The 21,647-nt window shown below is 49.2% G+C and overlaps 1 protein-coding gene and 1 long non-coding RNA gene across 2 annotated transcripts in view; one reads left to right on the top strand and one right to left on the bottom strand.

Moving 5' to 3' along the window:
- The window catches only part of PODXL2 (podocalyxin like 2), a 36,043-nt gene extending 14,472 nt beyond the window's left edge, over positions 1 to 21,571 (top strand). The window contains exons 3-8 of the mRNA XM_049642252.1: positions 3,982 to 4,778; positions 5,470 to 5,544; positions 17,323 to 17,479; positions 18,031 to 18,092; positions 20,390 to 20,569; positions 21,041 to 21,571. Coding sequence (XP_049498209.1) covers positions 3,982 to 4,778; positions 5,470 to 5,544; positions 17,323 to 17,479; positions 18,031 to 18,092; positions 20,390 to 20,569; positions 21,041 to 21,253 — 1,484 coding nt within the window. The 3' untranslated portion in view covers positions 21,254 to 21,571. The remainder of the gene's footprint in view (positions 1 to 3,981; positions 4,779 to 5,469; positions 5,545 to 17,322; positions 17,480 to 18,030; positions 18,093 to 20,389; positions 20,570 to 21,040) is intronic.
- LOC125929703 (uncharacterized) lies at positions 8,812 to 16,842 on the bottom strand. Its single transcript, XR_007459940.1, has 4 exons — positions 16,670 to 16,842; positions 15,335 to 15,527; positions 10,741 to 10,873; positions 8,812 to 10,518 (listed from the first exon to the last, which is right to left on the bottom strand). It is a non-coding gene; the product is annotated as an uncharacterized LOC125929703 (long non-coding RNA).
- Positions 21,572 to 21,647: the final 76 nt, after the last annotated feature.

Below are 21,647 nucleotides of genomic sequence, written 5' to 3'. Positions count from 1 at the left end.
TTGGTCAGCTTGCCCTCTTGGGAACTCCCCCAGCCCAGGGGGATTCTGCTGGAGTGCACCACCATCCACCGCATCCCCAGCATATTCTAGGCTTTCCTGAGCCTACTGACTATTTCAAGTGCTTCTTGAGGGTTTCCAGGGCACTTGGCCTCTAGACTTCGCCATTTCTGCTGAGGGCACGGCTGCCCCCATAGTCAGCCAGAGTGCCCCCTTCTTCCTGTTAGTCAGCCAGTGCACACAGGTTATCAAGTCTGCCTTGGGGCCAGCTCTTGAATCCGTTCTCTCGTCACTCTCAATGTCATTACCTGTGTTCATCTCTCCTGGAACAGGCAGCAAGCTCCCCAACTCTTTTCTCTGCTTTCATTCATCCCCTCTTTCATCAAACTCTTACACATTGCTGTCAGAGCAGTCTCCTGACCATAAAATTTCAAGATGTAAGGGATTTTATATGTCCATTTCCCCAGAAGCCTTCTGACATGGTACTATATCATTTTCCTGTCAGGTGGCCATCTAGGCCATTTCAATAGGTTTTTATGCATTGCATTTCGATTTTAAACAGAGATATTACAAAATGCTTACTTATATTGAACTAAAATATTTTTATTCTTTTATATACCTGTTTTATGGGCATAATTTCTTCTTGAGTCTCTCTAGAGGTGTTAATAAGACATTTTTATAAGTTCTCTTTTGTTTTCTGGATTAACTCTTCTCTCAGAAGTGGGTTGCTTTTCTTTCTCTCCTTCATGCTTCGTCATGAGCCTGGCTTTCCTCTAATGTCCTGTGAATCTTGATCGTTTGTTCATATTTATAAAGGTGATACTAGACTGTTCAGTATTAGAGGCTGGTGTCTGGCTCCTCAGTGTTCTGTGGTCTCTGTTCCATGAGCACACCTCCCCCCTAAGTGCCATGACTGACTGTTTTGTGTGGGGAATAGGTAAGTTTCCCTGCAGACTGTGAGGAGTGGAAGATATCCAGTTACCAGTCTCTTTGATTCAAAAAGAGTATACTTAACAAAAGTGGGGTGGGTAGAATATTCTAATTGTTCAGTAAAAATTTTTTTTCTTTTTTTTTTTATTTTTTTAATGTTTTTAATTTATTTTTGAGACAGAGAGAGACAGAGCATGAACGGGGGAGGGGCAGAGAGAGAGGGAGACACAGAATCGGAAGCAGGATCCAGGCTCTGAGCCATCAGCCCAGAGCCCGACGCGGGGCTCGAACTCACGGACCGCGAGATCGTGACCTGAGCCGAAGTTGGACGCTTAACCAACTGAGCCACCCAGGTGCCCCAGTAAAAATTTTTTCTAATGTTTATTTATTTTTGAAGGAGAGAGAGAGTGCAGGCAGGGGAAGGGGCAGAGAGAGAGGGAGACACAAAATCTGAAGCAGGCTCCAGGCTCTGAGCTGTCAGCACAGAGCCCAGTGTGGGGCTCAAATCCATGAACTGTGAAATCATGACCTGAGCCCAAGTGGACGCTTAACTGACTGAGCCACCTGGGCACCCCTCTAATTATTTATTTAAATATCACAGTGGGCTTTCAAATATCACTAAGATCATTCAGCTAAAAAATCATAATTTTTCTTATAGGGAGTCGATTTTCCTTTTGTAGTAATTTTCAGAGCCCTGTGATTCCATGTTCTTATGTGAATGCTTGTTCTGTAGGCCTGCTGCACAGTTTCCCTTCAGAGATTTATTTTCATGACTTCCTCTTATGTTTTTTGATTCCCAGTCTTCCTTAGACTTCATGGAGAACTTCCTGAAATACTTCTCTCAGAATCCGTGGATTCTCAAACCTTTAAGTCTTTGCATATATGAAAATGTCTGTATGTTGTGATCACACTTCATTGATAGTTTAGTTGGGTATAAAATTCCAGGTTCAAAATAAACTTCCCTCAGAATTTGGGATGCATTTTCAATTTCCTTCCTGCAGTCTAGCGTTATGAATTAGAAGCTTGATGATAATTTAATAATCTCTTTATTGTTACTTTATGTGTTCTTCTTCTGAGAGCTTTTAGAATCTTGTCTTGTTCCTTAGAATTCTGAAATGTCATGAGAATAAAGCTAGGTGTGAGTCTCTTATCATTCACCTCAATTATATATACTTTCAATGTGAAGACTCCTGCTGCCAGGCCTGGGAAATTTCTTCTTTGTTTGACTCTTTATGCTCTCTATTTTAAGGTTCTTGTCTGTTTGGAAATTGTATTAGATATTATACCTCCTGCACTGGTCATCTGTATCTTTTAACTTTTCTTTCTTGTCCTTTTACTTTTGCTTTGGAGACTTTTTCTTGACATTTTCTTCCAACTACTCTGTTGAATTTTTACATTTCAAGAATTTAATTTCAGTTTCTACAAATTTTTTATTTTTTAGAGATTACTTGATTTTATTATTCGTTCTCATTTTGGGGATGCAATATCTTTGGGTCTCTCTGAGGTTCTAACTGGAATTTAAAAATTATCTTCAATTCCATGAATTTTCTTTGTTGTGTGTCCTTGCTGCTCCCATAGTTGTTTTGTCTCCTTAATTCTGTTGGGAAGAGACCCTCCCTCCACCACTATCTTTCCCTGTTGTTTGTCTTGGCTGAGGGGTTATCTGTTCGTTGGTCTCATCTGCTTTCCATGTTCCCAAAAATGTATCTAAATCTTTCAAAATTTAATCTGACAGTTGAAAAGCCATTCTCTGATTTGATAGGCATTTTGGAGGAGGAGGCCCAGTTCACCACTTTAAACTATTACCACCTCTCTCATGTCTAAAGAGTATTTTAAAACGGTCTTAGATATTTTTTATTTGTAACAAAATGGCAGCCAATAAAAGCTGCTACCTAGAAATACCTTCCAGTGTTTTAAAGGAATTTTTAACAGAACTGGCTCATGATTTTTATATGTCATTACCCTGAAGGGGCCTAGGCTTCACTGAAAAGCCAGAACAAGTCCTGCCATCCAGGAAGCCTCCTAAGTTCTGCACTTCAAGATGTGATTCCCAGGAATAGCAGCGAGGGTAAAAAGTCCCACTGTCACTGCCAACAGCGACCCTGTCAGTTCTGGGAGGCTCTGGGCTCAGCCGCTGGACTGTCTCGAGCTCTCCTGGCATCTTTTTTATTTCCCAGCCAAGGCCTACATCTCAGCAAAAGAGCACAGTTTAGGAACAATGGCCATGATCTCTGCATTTCATCTTTTCCTGTGATCAGAGGGTTCTCAGACGTCATTCAATGGTTTTACCAAGAGGACCCCCATAACAACCCATTAGTAAAGAGATTTAAAGGGAAACTTTTTTTCTTTAACAAAGTTTTAATTTAATTTAATTTAATTTAATTTAAGAGAGAGGGAGGGAGGGGCAGAGAGAGGGAGAGAGAGAATCCCAAGCAGTCTCTCTGCTGCCAGCACAGAGCTCCATGCAGGGCTCTAACTCATGAACCACGAGATCATGACCTGAGCCAGAACCAAAAGTTAGATGCTTAACTGACTGAGCCACCCAAGTGCCCCTTTTTAAAAAAAATTAAAAAAAAAAAATTAAAGTTTATTTATTTTGATGGGGGAGGGAACCTTTTCTAATGGGTTGTCTGAGTCTTCTTGGTGAAATCTGCAGACAAGGAAACAAACCCATTATAAGAATGATGGAGAAGATGTTAACTTCTTGTCGTGGACTGTTAACGAGAGCTATCTCCAAGGGGTGCGATCATACAAGCTATCTTTCTACTGTTCACATTCTTGTATTCATGGAATTTTAGTGGCAGATTTGTGTCATTTGTATCATCATGAAGGAAACAGGGACCAGCTTGGCCCTTGTCTCCTCCACAGTCTGCCCCCCCGAACCCCTACCATCCAGCCTTGTTTCCCACTCCTTTCCAATATGACCGGTAGTCCAACTCCCCACTGTCCCCCTGTGGGTCTCATGGTTCCTTTCTGTCATCTGCTCAGCGAACACTGAACACCTCAGTGATGGATGATGAAACTAGCGAATGAGGTTTCTGTCTCTGTCCACAGACTACGTCTTTCCAGACTTGACGGAGAAGGCGGGTCCCATAGAAGACACCAGCCAGGGCCAGGAGGTGCCGAGCCCACCCTCACCCTTGCCCAAGATGAACCTGGTGGAGCCACCCTGGCATATGGCTCCTGGAGAAGAGGAGGAGGACGAGGAGGATGAGGAGGAGGAGGAGGAGGAAAGGGAGAAGGAGGAGGTAGAGAAGGAAGAGGAAGAGGAAGAAGAGGAGGAGCTGCTGCCTGTGAATGGATCCCAAGAAGAAGCCCAAACTCAGGGCCGTGGCTTTTCTCCCACCAGCGGCAGCCAGGTGCCAGGGGTTGCCAAGCACAGGCACGAAGAATCTGGGGAACAGGCCTCCTCGGGTGTGGAGGTGGGCAGCAGCATGGAGCCCAGCCTGTCACCGTCCGCAGTCACCCCGAGCACAGTGACCCCGGGGGAGCAGGACTTCGTCAGCCAGGAGACGGGGGGCACGACGCTGCCGGCCACGGGGCATGGAGTGGAGTTTGAGGCTCCTCAGGAGGCAAGCGAGGAGGCCACCGTGGGAGCAGCGGGGTTGGCTGGCAAGCAAGCGGAGGTGCCGTCCTTAGCCTCGTTCCCTCAGACAGAAGCTCCCAGTGGGGCCGAGACCCCAGCTGAAGACCCCCTTTACCCTGGAGCCTCCGCCTCTCTCCCGCTGGCTCCCCGAGACGCGGAACTGACACCTGCCTCTGCCACCTTGGGGCAAGAAGACCTCAGCCAGCAGCCCCAGGAACGACAGGCCACCGAAGCCCAGTCCAGAATACCCTGGGATTCTACTCAGGTAAAGTGAGGGCACTCGAGGGCCACGCGGCTGCACCTTTCTCTGAGGAGCCTGGTCATCCCCAGGTGCACAGGGGATTGGGAGGGTGTGCCAGGCTGAGGTGGGCGGCCCCTCTCTGGCGGGACTTTTGGGATGCGCACCCACACTTCCATGCAAAGGTAAAAAGCCTTGGGAGAGCTCAGCTCCCTCGGCCTGGCCTTGTTCAGTGCTACCGCTGGCCTTTCCCACTGCCTGACCTGTGCCCTCCACCCCCTCTCCGCACCCACCCCTGCTCTCCTCACCTCACCCGGCCCCAGCCCACACACCCAGGCCGGCTCCCTCCACTAGGCGGAAGGGGGGGGAGTCCCACTGTGTCAGGCCGTGCATCAGGCCTGCAGGCCTGTTTCCTATTGGGCCGACAGAACACTAAACCCCTATGGGGTTGCCATCGAGAGCCTGTGGCTCTGGCAAGCCCTGTGCTGTCAGGCCCCTCCTCTCGCTGAAGACCTCCTCCGTGGGGTCCCTGGACACATCTGGGCTTGTGAGTCTTGGGCCGGTGCCTGGGCACGGCACCTTGCAGAGGCTGTCAGCTCCCTCCAAGCTGCCGCAAACCTGTACCTGGCCTTCACCTTCCAGCATCTCAAAGAGTTTCTCTGGATGCCTTTCCTCGTGCCTTTGTAACTGTCACCCTTCTTTCTGTTTCCTTGCGCAGGTGATCTGCAAAGACTGGAGCAATCTGGCCGGGAAAAACTACATCATTCTGAACATGACAGAGAACATAGACTGTGTGAGTGCCGAGCTAGGCGGGGGCCGCAAGGAAGGATGGAGGCGGGCGGGCGCACGGGGGATGGGAGGGGGGCTTAGCCCGTCAGTCACGGGGGCCAGACTAACCCAGGGGGTGAACCAGCACCCACCCATGTCTAAAAGAGGAGCGCCTGTATATTTTTAAGTTTCTAGAGGCTCTTTTATTCTTGCCCTACTCCGTTTTTAATTTCAGGGGGTTGTTTTGTTCACATGTGCAATGCCATATCTCCTGGAGGATATTGGAACTGTTTTTAAAAAGTTGCTTTCCTTATTTGTTACTGTTGGCCTTGGTTTTCTCATGTGCATTTGCTCCTCAGATGCCTGGTAGATTTGTTCAGAGCTATTTAAGGAGGGCCATCAAAAAGCCGGTTGGAAGCTTTGAGCTTAGGATTGGGGTTTGTTAACTGTGGTTTCTCAGGAGGGTGGACTGGCTGGGCCATTTTATGAGACGATTTCTAATGTCAGCATTTTTAGGTCCTTCCTCTTTGGGCAATTAGATTCTTTGAAAAAGGGACATCGGTCCTACTGGGAGCATAAAGGGCTGGTTGCCAGTGTTCTGAGAGCCAGGGTGGGGAGAGGGGTGGGTGTCTCGCTGTCAGAACACATGTACATAGATAAATTCATTTACCCCTCCTGCTTTGCAGTGTGAGGCCCCTCCCTCAGTTGTGCCCTGTGACCTTTGGGTCAGAGAGCCTCTGTTTTAACCCTCTTTGAAGAGTCAATTCCCAGTCTTCTGCCAGGGAGTGGGGACATTTGTCAGCTGTGCAGTGTTGGGGAGAGGAATTAGGGATCCAGCCACTTCTTAAACAGACTTTCAAACAGTTTTCCTATTTTTAGAATCACGTTCATCCCCTCTTCCAAAGGTAACCAGCACTGCCTATTTGAGAACGTTTTAGTTGGGAGTTTGACAGTAGAAGTGTGACTGCTTCTCAGCTTGTCCCATTTTGGCTTAGGATTCAGCTCTTTGGGGCCTGCTAGACCAGGAGAATGTAGCTCCTCTGTAGGCCTCCGGGGCCAGACGCTCACGCTCTTGTCTCCTTTTCAGTTTTGTTTTGTTCTTGTCTTTGTGGGTTGTTTTTTTCTTTTTAATGTTTATTTATTTTCGAGAGAGAGAGAGAGAGACAGAGCGTGAGCGGGGAAGGAACAGAGAGAGAGAGGGAGACACAGAGTCGGAAGCAGGCCTCAGGCTCTTAGCTGTCAGCACAGAGCCTGACGCGGGGCTCAAACTCACGGACTGTGAGATCATGACCTGAGCCGAAGTCAGACATTTAATCAACTGAGCCACCCAGGCGCCCCTTGTCATTGTGGTTTTTGACCTTTACTATCATTTAGTGGATTTAGGGGAGAAGGTAAAGTGTATGCGACACGTGTGTTTATTAATTCAAGAGTGATCCATGAGGTTTTCTTTTTTCCGTTAATAAGTAATGAACAAGTGGATTTTTAACACTGTTGATGTGTTTTGAGCTGTTGCAGTGGTGATTCTTACTGATGCCTGTCCCTGGCCATTGAGAGCCTCTTTGAGGTGGCTTCTTTTTGACCAACCTGTTAGTGTTTGATAGTTTCCCGGTTTTCTGGTATAATACAATGTGCCAGGCTCATCTCGTACTTTCCCTCCCTAGACATGAAATCAACATTTCTCTAAGCCCTCATTCGTTTTATTGAAATACGGTACTTAGAGACCACAGTATGGGTACTTGAGGCCATTAAATTTTGTGTGTGCATATTCGAATAATAAAGTCTAAAGATAATGTCTCTCCTCTTTCCAAACAATACATACATATATAAAAATGCTTCCTTTTTGTTTTCAATATTTTTTAAGTTTTATTTATTTATTTTGAGAGAGACCGAGACAGCACAAGTGGGGAAGGGGCAGAGAGAGAGAGAATCCCAAGCAGACTCTGCTCTGTCTGCGCAGAAACTGATGCAGGGCTCGAACTCATGAAGCTTCAAGGTCATGACTTGAGCCAAAACCAAGAGTCGAATGCTTCACCGACTGAGCCACCTAGACTCTCCTATAAAAATGCTTTCATTCTGCTTTCCTTGGTTTTGCCTTGTTAGTCTTTCTCATTTAATATTTGATCTCCACCTAATTAGCCATTCGTATTTTTTATGATGTGTTTTTTTCTAAGATTTTATTTTATTTTTTTAAGTCTGTTTATTTAGAGAGAGAGAGAGAGAGAGGGAGATTCCCAAGCAGGCTCCAACCTGTCAGCATGGAGCCCTACGCAGGGCTCAAACTCACGAACTGTGAGATCACGACCTGAGCCGAAACCAAGAGTCGAATGCTTCACCGACTGAGCCACCCAGGCACCCCAGTGATGGATATTTTTATTGTGGTAAAAAAAAAATCTAACGTAAAATTTATCATCTTAACCATTTTTAGGGTACCGCGGTGTTAAGCACATTACCACTGTTGTGAAACAGATCTCCAGGGTGTTTCATCTCGCAAAACTAAACTCTGTCCCCGTTAACCACTCTCCCAGACCCCCAGCAACCACCACCCTACTTTCTGTCTCTAAGAAATTGACTAAGTGTGTCTTATAAGTGGAATCATACGGTACTTGTCCTTCTGTGACTGGCTTGTTTCTCTCAGCAGAATGTTCTCAAGGTCCATTCATGTTGTAGCCTGTGTCAGAATTTCCTTCCTTTCTGAGTCTGAATAACATTCCATGGTATGTATAGACCACGTTTGGTTTATCCGTTCATCCGCCAGTGGATATTTGGGTAGCTCCCCCATCTTGGCTACTGTGAATAATGCTGCTGTGAACACGAGTATACAAATATCTCTTTGAGACCCTGTTTTCAATGATTTGGGGTATATATGTGTATATATATATATGTGTATATATATATATATATATATATATGTGTGTGTATATATGTGTGTGTGTGTATATATATATATATATACGTGTATATATGTGTGTGTGTATATATTTATATATATATACACACATATATATATACACATACCCAGAAATGGAATTGCTGGATCATATGGTGACTCTATTTTTGATTTCTTAAGAAACCTTGGTGCTGTCTTCCATAGTGACTGAACCATTTTACGTTCCCACCAGCAGTGGACAAATGTTCCAGTTTCTCCACATCATCACCAACACTTGTTTTCTGTTTTGTTTTTTTTTTAAGTGTATTTATTTTGAGAGAGAGGGAGAGACAGAGAGAGGGAGAGAGAGAGAGAGGGAAGGAGAGAGAGAGAGAGAGAGAACAAGAATGGGAGAGGGGCAGAGAGAGAGAGAGAGAGAGAGCACAGAGCACAGACCTGACGCAGGGTTCAAACTCATCAACTGTGAGATCATGACCTGAGCTGAAACCAAGAGTTGGATGCTCAACTGACTGAGCATCTGATGCTCAACTGACTCAGACCTTCCCTGTTTTCTGTTTCTTTCTTTCTTTCTTTTTATTTTTTTGAATAGGGGCCGTCCTTGTTTAAATTTTTTAACTGGTTATTTATTTTTGAGAGAGAGAAAGACAGAGCACAAGCAGGGGAGGAGCAGAGACAGGGGGAGACACAGAATCTGAAGTAGGCTCCGGGCTCCACACTGTCAGCACAGAGCCTGACACAGGGTTCAAACTCACCAACCGTGAGATCATGACCTGAGCCAAAGTCAGATGCTTTACTGACTGAGCCACCCAGGTGCCCCTCAATAGTGGCCATCCTAATGGGTGTGAGGTAGAATTTCATTATGGGTTTGATTTTCATTTCTCTGATGATTACTGTTATTGAGCATTAGTCACTATTATTAACAGTGCTTGTTTGCTTTATCAATATATTTATCCGTTTCTTTGCTTGCACGTCTTTTCACATCCCCATTCCTTTCTTTTGGATTTAACCACCTTGTTCCTGAAATACACCCGTTAGCAGCTCTTTCTGCAAGGACATATTTCTATCGGCCTTCATTAGTGTGAGGAACATCTTTAATTTTCTCCTGTTCTTTTTTTGTAGCTTTTTATTTTGAGATAACCTCAGAAGACTTATACAAAGAAATCCCATGTATCTTTCAGCCAGATTCACCAATTCTTAACATTTTTTCAAACCATTTGAGAGTAAGTTGATGGCATTGTTGCCTTTTGTCCTTCCCTCTCAATACCTGAGTATGTGTGTCTTCAGAGCAAGGCTGGTCCTTCAGCTCACCACAGCACAACTATCAAAATCGGGGTGTTAATACTGACTGATGCACAAGTATAATTTGTAGACCTTTCTTAGATTTCACCAGGGGTCCAGGGTCTCACCTGGAACAAGGCATTGCATTTAGTTTTCATGTTTTAGTCTTTAATCTGGAATGAAATGTCAAGGGTTCAATGAAAAGTAATTGGAGTCATGCACGTAAAAATGATGGAGCTCTGCAGAGAACACATCCTGAGAAAAAGATAGGGAGGAAAGTGCTGACAGCCTCTCAGAGAAAGTCTCGCAAGGTAAAGCTTCAGTGTCAGGAATTTGATCCGCAAGATTGCGAAATAAGCAGCGCAGACGTACAGCTTCTTTTACGTGACCTACAATATCACAGATGGTCCACGCAGAGGCAACTAGAAAGGAGCCTGTGGAGAAAAATCCAAGAGAGGAGCAGAAGGATGAAGTAGTAAACCGAGAGGTACGGTCTTTGGGTTCTGGAAGGCAAAAGAAAATCCTCGGTAGTGGTGCAGGGAACTGCCCTGTTGCTCTGCACAACAGAAAGAAGCCTCGAGGCACCAGGACGAGAGGTGTTGGGGGGGTGGTACCAACCATCTTTCGGTGAGGGCCCTTGAAGAGCTCTTCAGCACAAAGGACTGGATCGCGAAGGCCTAGAGACAGAAACGGCTGGAGAGGAGTTGATCCTGCATCTGAGGCCCCTGAGTTGCTGAGTGCACACCACGGACGTACTTACTAGATGTTTCAGGCTGTCTTGTACTCTCTCTGCCCTACCCTGGAATTGGTCCTTTCTTCAGGGAGCCCTGGTTCCTTTTGAAGAGGAAAGGTATTCAGAAACAAGATCTGGGCTCCCAGTGTGCTCATGGCTACTGGGGTATCATTGCTTCTTGGCCTTTTTAGAGGCCCTGAGAGAGAATTATCTGTATTTTTTCTCTGTAGACACAGATACACATACATAATACATGTACACATGTACATATGTGTTTACTTCTGTATTCACACATATTTACAGTGATAACTTCGATTGCTTACCGTCCCAATGTTCCAGTTCTAATCCAGGACCACTGGCTCTTCCCAGCCTTCTTCTGTTCCACAGAAGTATCTTCCTTCACCGACGGAAACCTCACTCCCAACATCCCCAATGTACGTACTCATTTCTTCAGTTCTAGAATACACAAGCGGTTGCAGGATTTTTAACCCACGCTGATGCAAAAGCAAACCTGCTGATAAGTAAACTTCAGTGTCTGCTTGCAAGTTTCTTTTGTCTTTGGATGATTCCGAAATTAATTTAGTTTTTTTCCCCCTTTTGGTGTAGTTATGCATTTGAAATATGATTAGGTTTCTTTGTTTCTGTTTGTATTCCATTTTGGATCCTCCATCCTTGTTGATTTAATTGTATTTTTGAGTATGTAAAGCATTAATGTGGTTCTAAACATCTAAGTGACACAAAAATGTATGCTTAGAGAAACCCCCCTCTCCCCCATTACCTCTTGCCTTCATTCCCACCCACTCCTTCTAGGTAACCAATCTCATTAGTTTCTGGTTATCCTTCCTCGGCTTCTTTTTATAGAAATAAACAGATAGATGTAGAATTTTTTCCATTTTTTCTTGCAGGGAAGGTAGCAGAGTATTTATATTTTTATTAGCTTGATAGGGCTGTCATAACAGAGTACTACACTGGATGGCTTAAACACATAAATTTATTCCTTCACTATTCTGGAGGCTGGAAGTCCAAGATTAAGGTGCTGGCAGGATTGGTTTCTCCTGAAGTCTCTCTACTTGGCTAGCAGATGGCCATCTTCTCCCTGTGTTTTCACACAGTTTTTCCTCTGCGTGTGTCTGTGTCCTCAATCTCCTCCTCTTGTAAAGTCACTATCGGATTGGATAGGGCCACCCTAATGACCTCATTTTAAACTTAATTACCTCTGGAAACACCCTGTCTCCAAACGCAGTCACATTCTGAGGTACCGGGCGTTAGGACTTCAACATATGAATTTGTTGAGGGGGGGTGGTGGACACAACTCAATCTATAACATTATTTTTTTGCATTTTACTTTTCTTGCTTAACAGTATATTCTGGAAACCACTTTATGTTAGCCCACGGAGATTATTCTCAATCATTTTATTTTTACAACTGAATAATACTCCGTTATGTATATGTATTATAGATTATTCATTAAATTTCCCTTGTGTGGGCATTTGGGTGGTTTCCAGTATTCTGCAATTACTTACAAGGCTGCATTGACTAACCTTGTATGTATTTTTGTGCTGTTGGGATGTATCTTCAGAGTAAATTCCCAGAAGTGAGATTGCATATGCAGTTTGATACATATTACCAATTTCCCATTTCTCTCTCATTCTTGTTACAAGTTTATTGGGCCTTATTTTTCTGTCTACTACGTCTCTTAACACTTTCATGGTTTCTCTCTTTAAAATATCTCTGATGCATTCTTCTTTTTCCATTTTATTTATTTTGGAGAGAGTGAGAGCATGGCTGGGGAGAGGGACAGAGGGGGAGAGAGAGAGAATCCCAAGCTGGCTCCGTGTTTAGTGCAGAGCCCAGTGCGGGGCTCCATCCCATGACCTGAGCTGAAATCAAGAGTGAGACACCCAACCGACTTAGCCACCCTGGTGCCCCTCCCTGATGCATTCTGAGTGATTTCCTAGCTCTATCTTCCAAATTAATAACTCTCTTCCAGCAGTGTCTAATCTTCTGTTTGATCCATCCATTGAATCTTTAATATAGATAACTGTTTTGTATGTTAAGAATTTCTCCTTGGTTCCAAATCCCTCCCTTTGTTCTTCATTTTGTTCCCTTCTTTCATTATGGATTCTGTTCCTTCATTTTCTGAATTGTTGTAAGTATATTAATTTTATGATTTCTTTCCTTTTGTTTTAGTAACACAGCATCCTGGGATGTCGGTTCTGCTTGTGGCTTTGTATTTTACTCCCTTTCTGGGTCACCATTTATTATTGTGATCTCCTCTTCAACCCTGGGTTGTGAAAGAGTTCCAACAAAATGGTTTCAGGGAGACTGTGGGAGTTCCAGGGGCCCTGGGTCAGCTTTCATCTTAGTTCTTGGCTTGGATCTTTATAACACAAAGAACTTCACATTTGGACTCCACACCCTGGTGAAGTACAAGCCTGGGTTTTTTTTTAATGTTTTTTTATTTATTTTTGAGAGAGACAGTGCATGAGCAAGTGAGGGGAGGGGCAGAAAGAGAGGGAGAGAGAGAATCTCAAGCAGGTTCCGCACTGTCATTGCAGAGCCTGACATGGGGTTGCATCTCACGAATGGTGACATCATGACCTGAGCCAAAGTCAAGAGTTGGAGGCTTAACCGACAGCCTCCTTGGCGTCTCAAGCCTGAGTGTTTAAGTGATCTTGGATGACCTTTTTCCCTTACTCATGGACACGGGCAGACACCCTGTACAGTTCCTCCAACTTGGGAATGTTTCTGAGTCCCCATTTCACCGAAAGGGTTGCTCTTTGGGGACTTCGGACTCCATCCTGGTGCTCTGCTCTAGTTCTTCATCTCACATGCGCCAAGAGCACGTGGACATTGAAAGCCAAGTGTCCAGGTCCCGGGTCCTCTATCTGGGCCCCAGACCCCCAGGAGTTGATGCCGTGGCTTCCGCACCTGCTCACTCTTCTGGCTTTGAGTGCCCTCTGTTTCTGCCGTGGTTTTTTCCAGCATCTCTCCATGTTTGTAGCAAGGTGGGAGAGCAGGACGTTCATCCGTTCTGACTGCTGTGTTGCCACAAGTCAAAATGATCTGATGGCCAGGGCATGTGTCCCTTTCTGTTTGCCATAAGGACCATACCAGTCATTTGGAGTTGCATATAGCTTTAGGGCATTGGAAATGGGTGCTTGGATGGTAGCAGAGGATCTGGAGTCCCTACTGTGGGAGAAACGGTGTGACGTACAGGAAGGACCATCCACACAGGAGTCAGCAGGGAAGATAGCTTACACCCACATGTGTATTGCCCTTAAGAAAAGCTCTAATGCCTTACAGTATACATCCAGAAAAGTGCACAGATCATAAGTGTGCAGCTTGTTGGATTGTCACAAAGGGACCACGCTCACATAAACACCGCCCACATCAAGACACAGAACATGATCAGCACTGCCAGAGCCCTTTTCATTCCCCCTTCCAGACGCTGTTCCCTCAAGGGGAACCGTTTTCTTGACTTGTAACCGTATACTGGTTTTGCATGCTTTTGAACTGTATATAAACAGAGTTATTCAGTTATTTTGTTTCTGGCTTTTTGCATGTTTGCAAAAACGTTTTGTTTTTGAGATTCATCCAGATTGCATGTAGGGAAGTTTGTTCCTTCGTGATTCTGTATAGTGTCCCATTGATGTATGTGTTCTAATGTTGCTGGGCCTTTGAGTAATTTCCAGCTTTGGGCTCTTGGGAATGTGCTGCTGTGGCTGCTCTTGGACACATATTTTGGGGAGCATTATGGACACAGTTCTCATGGTGGCATGGCAGGGGCACGGTGTGTATATATCCACCTTGAACAGAAGCTGTCCAACAGCCTCCCACAGCGTTTGTACCCAGTTATACTGCCTCTAGCAGTATGTGCCAGGTCTGGTTCTTCCTTGTCTCTCTCAACCTTGGCATTGTCTTCATTTTAGGCATTTCTCAAAGTGTGTAGGGTGCTGGTGTCACTTTGTGGTTTTAATTTGCATTTCCCTGATGAGTCACGAACTTGAGCACCTTTTCATATGTGTTTCGGCTGATTGCATCCGATTGGGTTATCTTGACGTTTTCAAATTAATTTCTCTGAATTATTTATATATAACCTGGATGTGAGATCTCTGTGAAGTGTGTGTGTATATACGAGACATGTATCTCATAAATATCTGTTACTATTCTGTGGGTTGCCTTTTTCCTCTCTTTTTTTATTAATTTTTTTTAATGTTTATTTTTTGAGAGACAGAGTGTGAGCAGGGGAGAGACAGAGAGAGAGGAAGACAGACACAGAATCTGTGCTGAGCTGTCAGCACAGAGCCTGACGCAGAGCTCAAACTCACGAACTGTGAGATCATGACCTGAGCCGAAACCAGTCGCTTAACTGACTGAGCCACCCAGGCGCTCCACCTTTTTTCTCTCTTAATAGTACCTTCTGATAAACGGAAGTGTTTTTTTTTTTAATTTTTTTAATGTTTAGTTATTTTTGAGAAAGGGACAGAGCGCGGGCAGGGGAGGGGCAGAGAGAAGGGGAGACACAGAATGCAAAGCAAGCTCCAGGCTCTGAGCTGTCAGCACAGAGCGTGACGCGGGCTCGAACCCACAAGCTGCAAGATCATGACCTGCGCCGCAGTCGGAAACTTAACCGATTGAGCCATCCAGGCGCCCACGGGAGCTCTTAATTTTTAAAAATTTGACCATAAGGGGCGCCTGGGTGGCTCAGTCGGTTAAGCATCCAACTTTGACTCAGGTCACCATCTTGCGGTCCGTGAGTTCGAGCCCCGCGTCGGGCTCTGGGCTGATGGCTCGGAGCCTGGGGCCTGCTGCGGATTCTGTGTCTCCCTCTCTCTGTGCCCCTCCCCCGTTCATGCTCTGTCTCTCTCTGTCTCAAAAAAAAAAAAAAATTGATCATAAAATAGTCCAACTTACCAATTTTCTCCTTCATGGTTAGTGTTTTCAGGTCCATTTTAGAAATCTTTGCCTCCTTGGAGGTAACGAAGATAGCTTTCTAGGCTTACTTGTAAAAGCTTTAGATCTGAAATCCATCTGGAAATCACTGTAGTGTGAAGTATCAGTCAGGGAGTTTTTTTCTTGATACTGGGCTATCCAATTGTCCTGGCACCTGTGACAGAATAAGTACTTTCCTTTTAATCCTAACATTAAGCCCATCATGTTAGGACCAATACTCATGTTTTCAGATGGGGAGGCTGAGGCTCAGAGAGGTTTAGTATTTTGCTAAAGGTCCCAGAGCTGGTGAATGGCAGAACCAGGATTTGAACCCAGATTTGTTTGATTCCAGATTCAGGGCTTTCTCTCTAAGCCAGTGACACTCAGTGCCTATCTACAAAATAAGTGGCACGAAATATATAGCCATCAGATGTTACCAGGACATCGCAGGTCTGTGAGCTTAAGCCAGGCAGACACCTGGACGCAGAAAATGTGGGACGTGCACATGTCGGGGATCATAGGCCTGTGGCAGGGGGGAGGCATTGCCCTGGTAGGAGCGTGTTCCTTTTGTAAGCAGGGAGGCTGCTGGGTTCAGTGCATGCATGCGACTGAGGCAGACGCAGGCGTGTACCCCATCCCCCCACGCGTGTGCACATGAACATGAGGACGGTAAGACCTGCTTGGGGAACAGGGCTTTCCCAGCAGCTCATGGCTAGCTCCGGATACCAGTTTTCTGCCAAGTTTGGAACTTTGGCTTTAACTTGGCTTTCTGTTAGGCTGGTGAGTGCCAGGGCTTGGGCTTCCACCTGCCATTCGCCATGGTCACAAGGAACTCCAGTCCCCTTGGTGGCCTGTAGGGTAGGATGATGACCTGGGAGGCTCACTAGCTTGGGCTCTCACAGAAAGGTGATAGGAGAATCAGGGCCCTGTGGGAGTGGTGTGATGAGACGCCCAGCTCGAAGCTCTAAGGCAGGGCACTGGAGAGAGAGTGGAACAGCTGGGAATACGGAAGCCAGGTGCAGCAGCCTGTGATTTCCTGCATCCCGGCAGGAGATGGCTGCTGGAGAGGAGCCTGGGCGAGGGGGGTGGCTACAGGGCCTGGAGGGGGCCGCTTTTCCCTGATGGGGCAAGGTTGGCGGCTTGTGTGGGTTTCTGCCACTCAGTGAGCTCCCGGCCAGTGCCTGCCTCTCGTTTGTGGTTTTTAATTACGTAATTATATATACACGAGGTGAAGAAAATCTAAGCAGTACAAGAAAGTGTCAGATGCAAATGAAGTCTTCTTATATCCCTCCTCCTGCCCCTGGCCCCAGGAGTTACCATTTTAACCATGTCTGTTTTAGTTCCTTTGGTCACTGCTGCCTCCATAAGGGTGGTCAGACATCTTTCTCGACTCCCCAGCTTTGGGCCATATCTCTGCAATGACAGGCAAGAGAGGAGCACGTTACCGCTCTCCACCACCCCCCTCCCGGGTTTCGTGGCTGCGTGGCTGTGCGCATCTTTGGTCCGTTGCACCCCTGACACCACCCCCCCCCCCGGTATATTCACCCCTCGCACTATACTCTTGAACTCCAGGCCTGACCAGCAGACTGCCCTAGGCCTTCACACACCACTCACAAGCTCCCCACACTCCTTGTTCGTGCGAGCATATCTGTTCCCAGGTCAGCTGTGAGTGTCCCTGGGCAGGCCCGTGCCCTCCTCATGTGAGAAGCCCAGGCTGGAAGGAGCTCCCAGATGCCTGCCGGAACCAGTGGGTGTGCGTCTCCGTGTTCCCACAGTCTCGCCCGAAGGCCACGCTCACGGCCTCTCTAGCGGTCTCCGGAGCTATGAGAGCGGTCCCCTCTGGAGCAGCCAGATGGCCTTTCCTGGAGTTTGACCACCAGGAGGCTGGAGGCTGGGGGCTGGAATGGGGGCCGGGCCTGGAGGCGGGCCCCTCCCTCACTGAGCATGGGGCTCTCTTTCCGTCCTTGTAGGAGGTGTTCCGGCAGCACCGGGGGCTGCAGCTCCTGGCCCTGGTGGAGGAGGTGCTGCCCCGCCACGGCAGTGGCCGCCACGGGGACTGGCACATCTCCCTGAGCAAGCCCAGCGAGAAGGAGCAGCACCTTCTAATGACCTTGGTGGGCGAGCAGGGTGAGAGGGGACAGCCCGCGGAAGGGAGGGCCTGGGGGGCAGCCCTACACCAGCACCATGTCCTGAGGGCCACGGGAGGTCTGCAGAACCACGGACGAGCGCACGGACAGGGGCTTTGAACGTGGACCTCTGGGATAAGAGGATGTGGTAGTGGTTGGGCCCCCAGTGCAGGGTTCAGGGAGTATTGACAAGCTGGAGTTGGAGAAGACGAGGGTGTGAAGTTCGGACCCAGAGGGGAAGAGGTGTGGTTTTAGCACGGGGGGCGTACACTTAGTGGTGGGGGGCTGTGGAGGGGGCACGTTCAGAACACAGTGCTGGGGGTCTGTGGGAGTGACCGCCTGGTGTCACACCTGTCACATAGCGGTCATTCACTCAGTCCTTTTTAATGAGTCAGCCAGCAGGAAGCAAGCATAGGAGCACATGCACCGTGAGGTCCACGTGTGGTCAAGAGCTGGGAAGCAAGGTTCTGGAAGCTTAGGCCAGAGGCTGTCCCAGGGGGCTGGGGGTGCCTCAGTGGCCGGGGCTGTGCTGATGATGGTGTCTCCCCCCAGGGGTGGTGCCCACTCAAGACGTCCTTTCCATGCTGGGAGACATCCGCAGGAATCTGGTGGAGGTAAGAGGGCAGGGAGCCGCTCCCCTCCTGTTCTTTAAAGTTCTAGGAGCAGGGCTGGCTTCCCTGAGGGCAGGAGACAGCCTGCACCGTGGTGCGAAGGAGCAGAAGACAGACTATTGCTCTAGGCAGCTCCTCCTTTTAGCTGCCCTAAGACGCCATTCCCGTGGGAGAGACAGAGTGCGTACACACGTGTGTGCACAAGCGCACAGTTCGCGAAACGGCCAGGGGCGGGAAGGGCCAGGAGCGGGTCAGGGGCAGGAGAGGACTCAGAGGGAAGGGGACCTCCGAGGGGGATCTGGACTGGTAAGTGGGCGATTCTGGGAAGATAGCAGGAGCGACACCATGTCTGGCCCAGAAACTGGGCAGAGGCCTGGTGGGCTGGGAGAGCTTGCCGCAGTCTCAGAAACCACAGGAGAAAGACAGGCATGAACACGGCCCGGAGGCCATCAGCCAGGAGCTCTCTGGTGGGAGAGGGCCTGCTGGGGAGTGGGCACGGGGCTCAGGCTCGGGCGACAGCCCTGCCATCTTGAGGGGCACCTCTGACCCCTGTGCGGTTGGCCAGCTGCATGGCCAGTCCTGGAGATGTGGGCTGGGGGCAGGCTGGCCAACCTCTCCTCCTGCACCACCTGCTACCCCTGCGTCAGGCTGAGCAGAGCTGGGGCCTGTGGGAGGGGCAGGTCCCCTCGATCCTCCTGGTCCTTGTACTTTTTCTGAAGGGAAACACCTTGGGCTCCTCACCTCCTTTCTTCAGGACCATCACCATTCATCTCCATCCAAAGTACTCGTACTCGCTGTGGAACCCAGTGACCTGGCATTAGTCCCCTTCTCCAAGGCTCTACAGCATTTCATAGCTGTGAAAGATGAATTGGCAGTGACCATGGGCCCTGCCTCCCTATCTATCACATGCCAGGCGGAAAGGTGGTTGTGGTGGTGGTTTTGGGTGTTTTTGATAAGCACATTGAGTGCTTACTAAGTGCTGGACTGCGCTGGGTTCTCTCACTTGGCCCTCACCGCCACCCCAGGCCTTGTCAGGATTAAATAAGGTACCTGTGGAGTACTGTAGGTGCTGTATGTGAGAGCTGTAGCCCAGAGAAGGGAGGTGGCCCACCTGAGAAGGCACAGCCACTACGCAACAGAGCCAGGCTTTGGACAAGGCCTGAATGATGTTAAGAGTCCAGGCCTTTAACCGTGAGGCTGTTCTCACTACCTGGATGGTTACCGAGGGCCTTTCCAGTTGTGAAGTTCTGGGTTCGTGAACACAGGGGGACTGGTGGAAGGAAACTTGGGCTGGCCTTGATCTTTTTTTTTCCCACAAAAACTTCCTGCCTCTTCTCCTGGCCCCTGGGTGTTCTAGCTTTACTGGACACTGTTCAGACTGACTTGGCCAGAAGGCATGCTGTGTCTTTTTGGAAGTATATGAGTGGGCAAATTTAGCAGTGTCATTGGTGGGTGATTCTACTGAGAGAAACTGATCTTTGATAACTTCAAAAGCCAATGGAGAATAGTACTGTAACTAAACAGGATGTTCACAGACACTCAGGAAGCGATGACAACCTGGCCTTAGGGAAGCCCAAAGCAGAAAGGGAGGTTCCCAGGTCTCTACACTGGGGGCTAGTAGACAACACCCTCTCCCTGGCACCTGTCATCAGATGAGGATGGCATCTCCCCTTCCCTGCTTTCTGCCCAAGAGGCTGAGTTATGGAGGGAGTGCTTGCTTGGGCCGGTGTGGGCACAGCAACCTCTAGGACCAAGAAGGCAGACCCACCCAAGACAGCCTCCTCTGTTGCAGGGGTACTGGGCAGCTCAATGCCTGTGGTGACTACTCTTAACGGGCAAAGGGAGGAAGCTGGGAGCTGGTGATAGCCCGGGATGTAGGCTGTCCCCAGCATCCCAGTCTACACTGTCTATAGTCCATAATGGGCAGAATGATACCTGAACACCTCCATCCCCAAGGTGGAGACTGTTTCAGGGACCTGATTCCGTAGTGGAGCCAAACTTCTGCCCCAGCAGGGACAGAGTCAGGGCAGAGCCATGGTGGCAATGTGAGGGAAGGCTGGGAATGGAGGCATGGGATCAAGAGACTTGGGGCTGCTGTCAGGTGAACAGAGGGGGATAGGGCAGAGATAGGGCTAGATTCCCAGATGAGCACAGGTCCCGGCCTCCGAGGGGGCTTAGTCAGGATTATGCCAGCTCTTCTCAAAGCCTGTTCCCTGTGCCTGAGCCCTAACCCCACGGCCCTGTGGGAAGCCCTGGCACCCAGGACCTCAGCTGAGGAAGCTGACCCCTCCCACCCCCAGATTGGCATCCAGAACTACTCCACCACGAGCAGCTGCCAGGCCCGGGCCAGCCAGGTGCGCAGCGACTATGGGACGCTCTTTGTGGTGCTGGTGGTCATCGGTGCCATCTGTGTGATCATCATCGTGCTGGGCCTGCTCTATAACTGCTGGCAGCGGCGGCTGCCCAAGCTCAAACACGTGGTGAGCATGGGGTCAAGTTCAGCCAGATGGCTTGGGCTGGGGGCGGGGCCTGTGGTGGAGACAGTACCCCACAAGGTCAAGGTCGGCGTCCTCATGTGCAGGTGGGGTGGCTGCGATTGTCCTGGGATGGGGTACTTCGAGTGAAGCTGCTTGTCTGGAGCCTGGCACCCAACCTGTCCCCCTCTGCAGGGAAGCAGCCCCCTGATAGGTGCTAGAGGTGCAGTGGGGGGCCGTTGGGAGGGCTCAGATGACACCAGGGAGGCCACCGGTTGTTTAGTGCAAAGGATCTTTAGGAGTTTGGGGGACAGAACAGTAGGGAGGGGGCGTCTGTGGAGGGTCCGCTGGTGGTTGCCTGTGGAGGGTTTCACACACTAGGGAAGGAACCGCGAGTGAGGTGACTCGTTCAAGGTCACAGGCGGGTTGGGGCCTGGGCCACAGCGCTTGCCCAGCGTCCCTCTCCCGTCGCCACAGTCCCACGGCGAGGAGCTGCGCTTCGTAGAGAACGGCTGCCACGACAACCCCACGCTGGACGTGGCCAGCGACAGCCAGTCGGAGATGCAGGAGAAGCAGCCCAGCCTGAACGGCGGCGGGGCCGTCAACGGCCCTGGGGGCTGGAGCGCGCTCATGGGGGGCAAGCGGGACCCTGAGGACTCGGACGTGTTTGAGGAGGACACGCACCTGTGAGGGCGCCCTCCGGCAGCTCTGGCCCGCTGTGACCCCGCGGCCGTACCCTCGCCCCGTTGGGACTGCGCCGGGACGAGCTGGGCGGATCCGGAGCGGACAACCGCGCCTCCCCTCCCCTCCCGGCCCCGGCCGCTCTCCCGCAGCCCGGCCCTCGGTGCGGGGTCCTCCCGCTTCCCACAGACTCACGGAACAGTCTCGGCACAGCCCTCCCCATCCCCGTCTGGCGCCCCCAGGAGCCGGTCCCGGAACGGCCCCGCTTCCCCGGCCGCGCCCCGGGACCCCCATTAAAGCCGCCCGGAGACCACGCCGGGCCCAGCCCGTTTGCCTGCCGGACTCGTTCTTGCTCCGCGGCGGGGCGGGGCGGGGGCGGGGCGGGCGCGCAGGGGGCGGGGCG

This window comes from Panthera uncia, chromosome A2 (assembly GCF_023721935.1).
Source record: "Panthera uncia isolate 11264 chromosome A2, Puncia_PCG_1.0, whole genome shotgun sequence".
NCBI lineage: Eukaryota > Metazoa > Chordata > Mammalia > Carnivora > Felidae > Panthera > Panthera uncia.
Note: the sequence above shows the minus strand (reverse complement) of the source record. Positions and strands in the feature narration are given on the sequence as shown.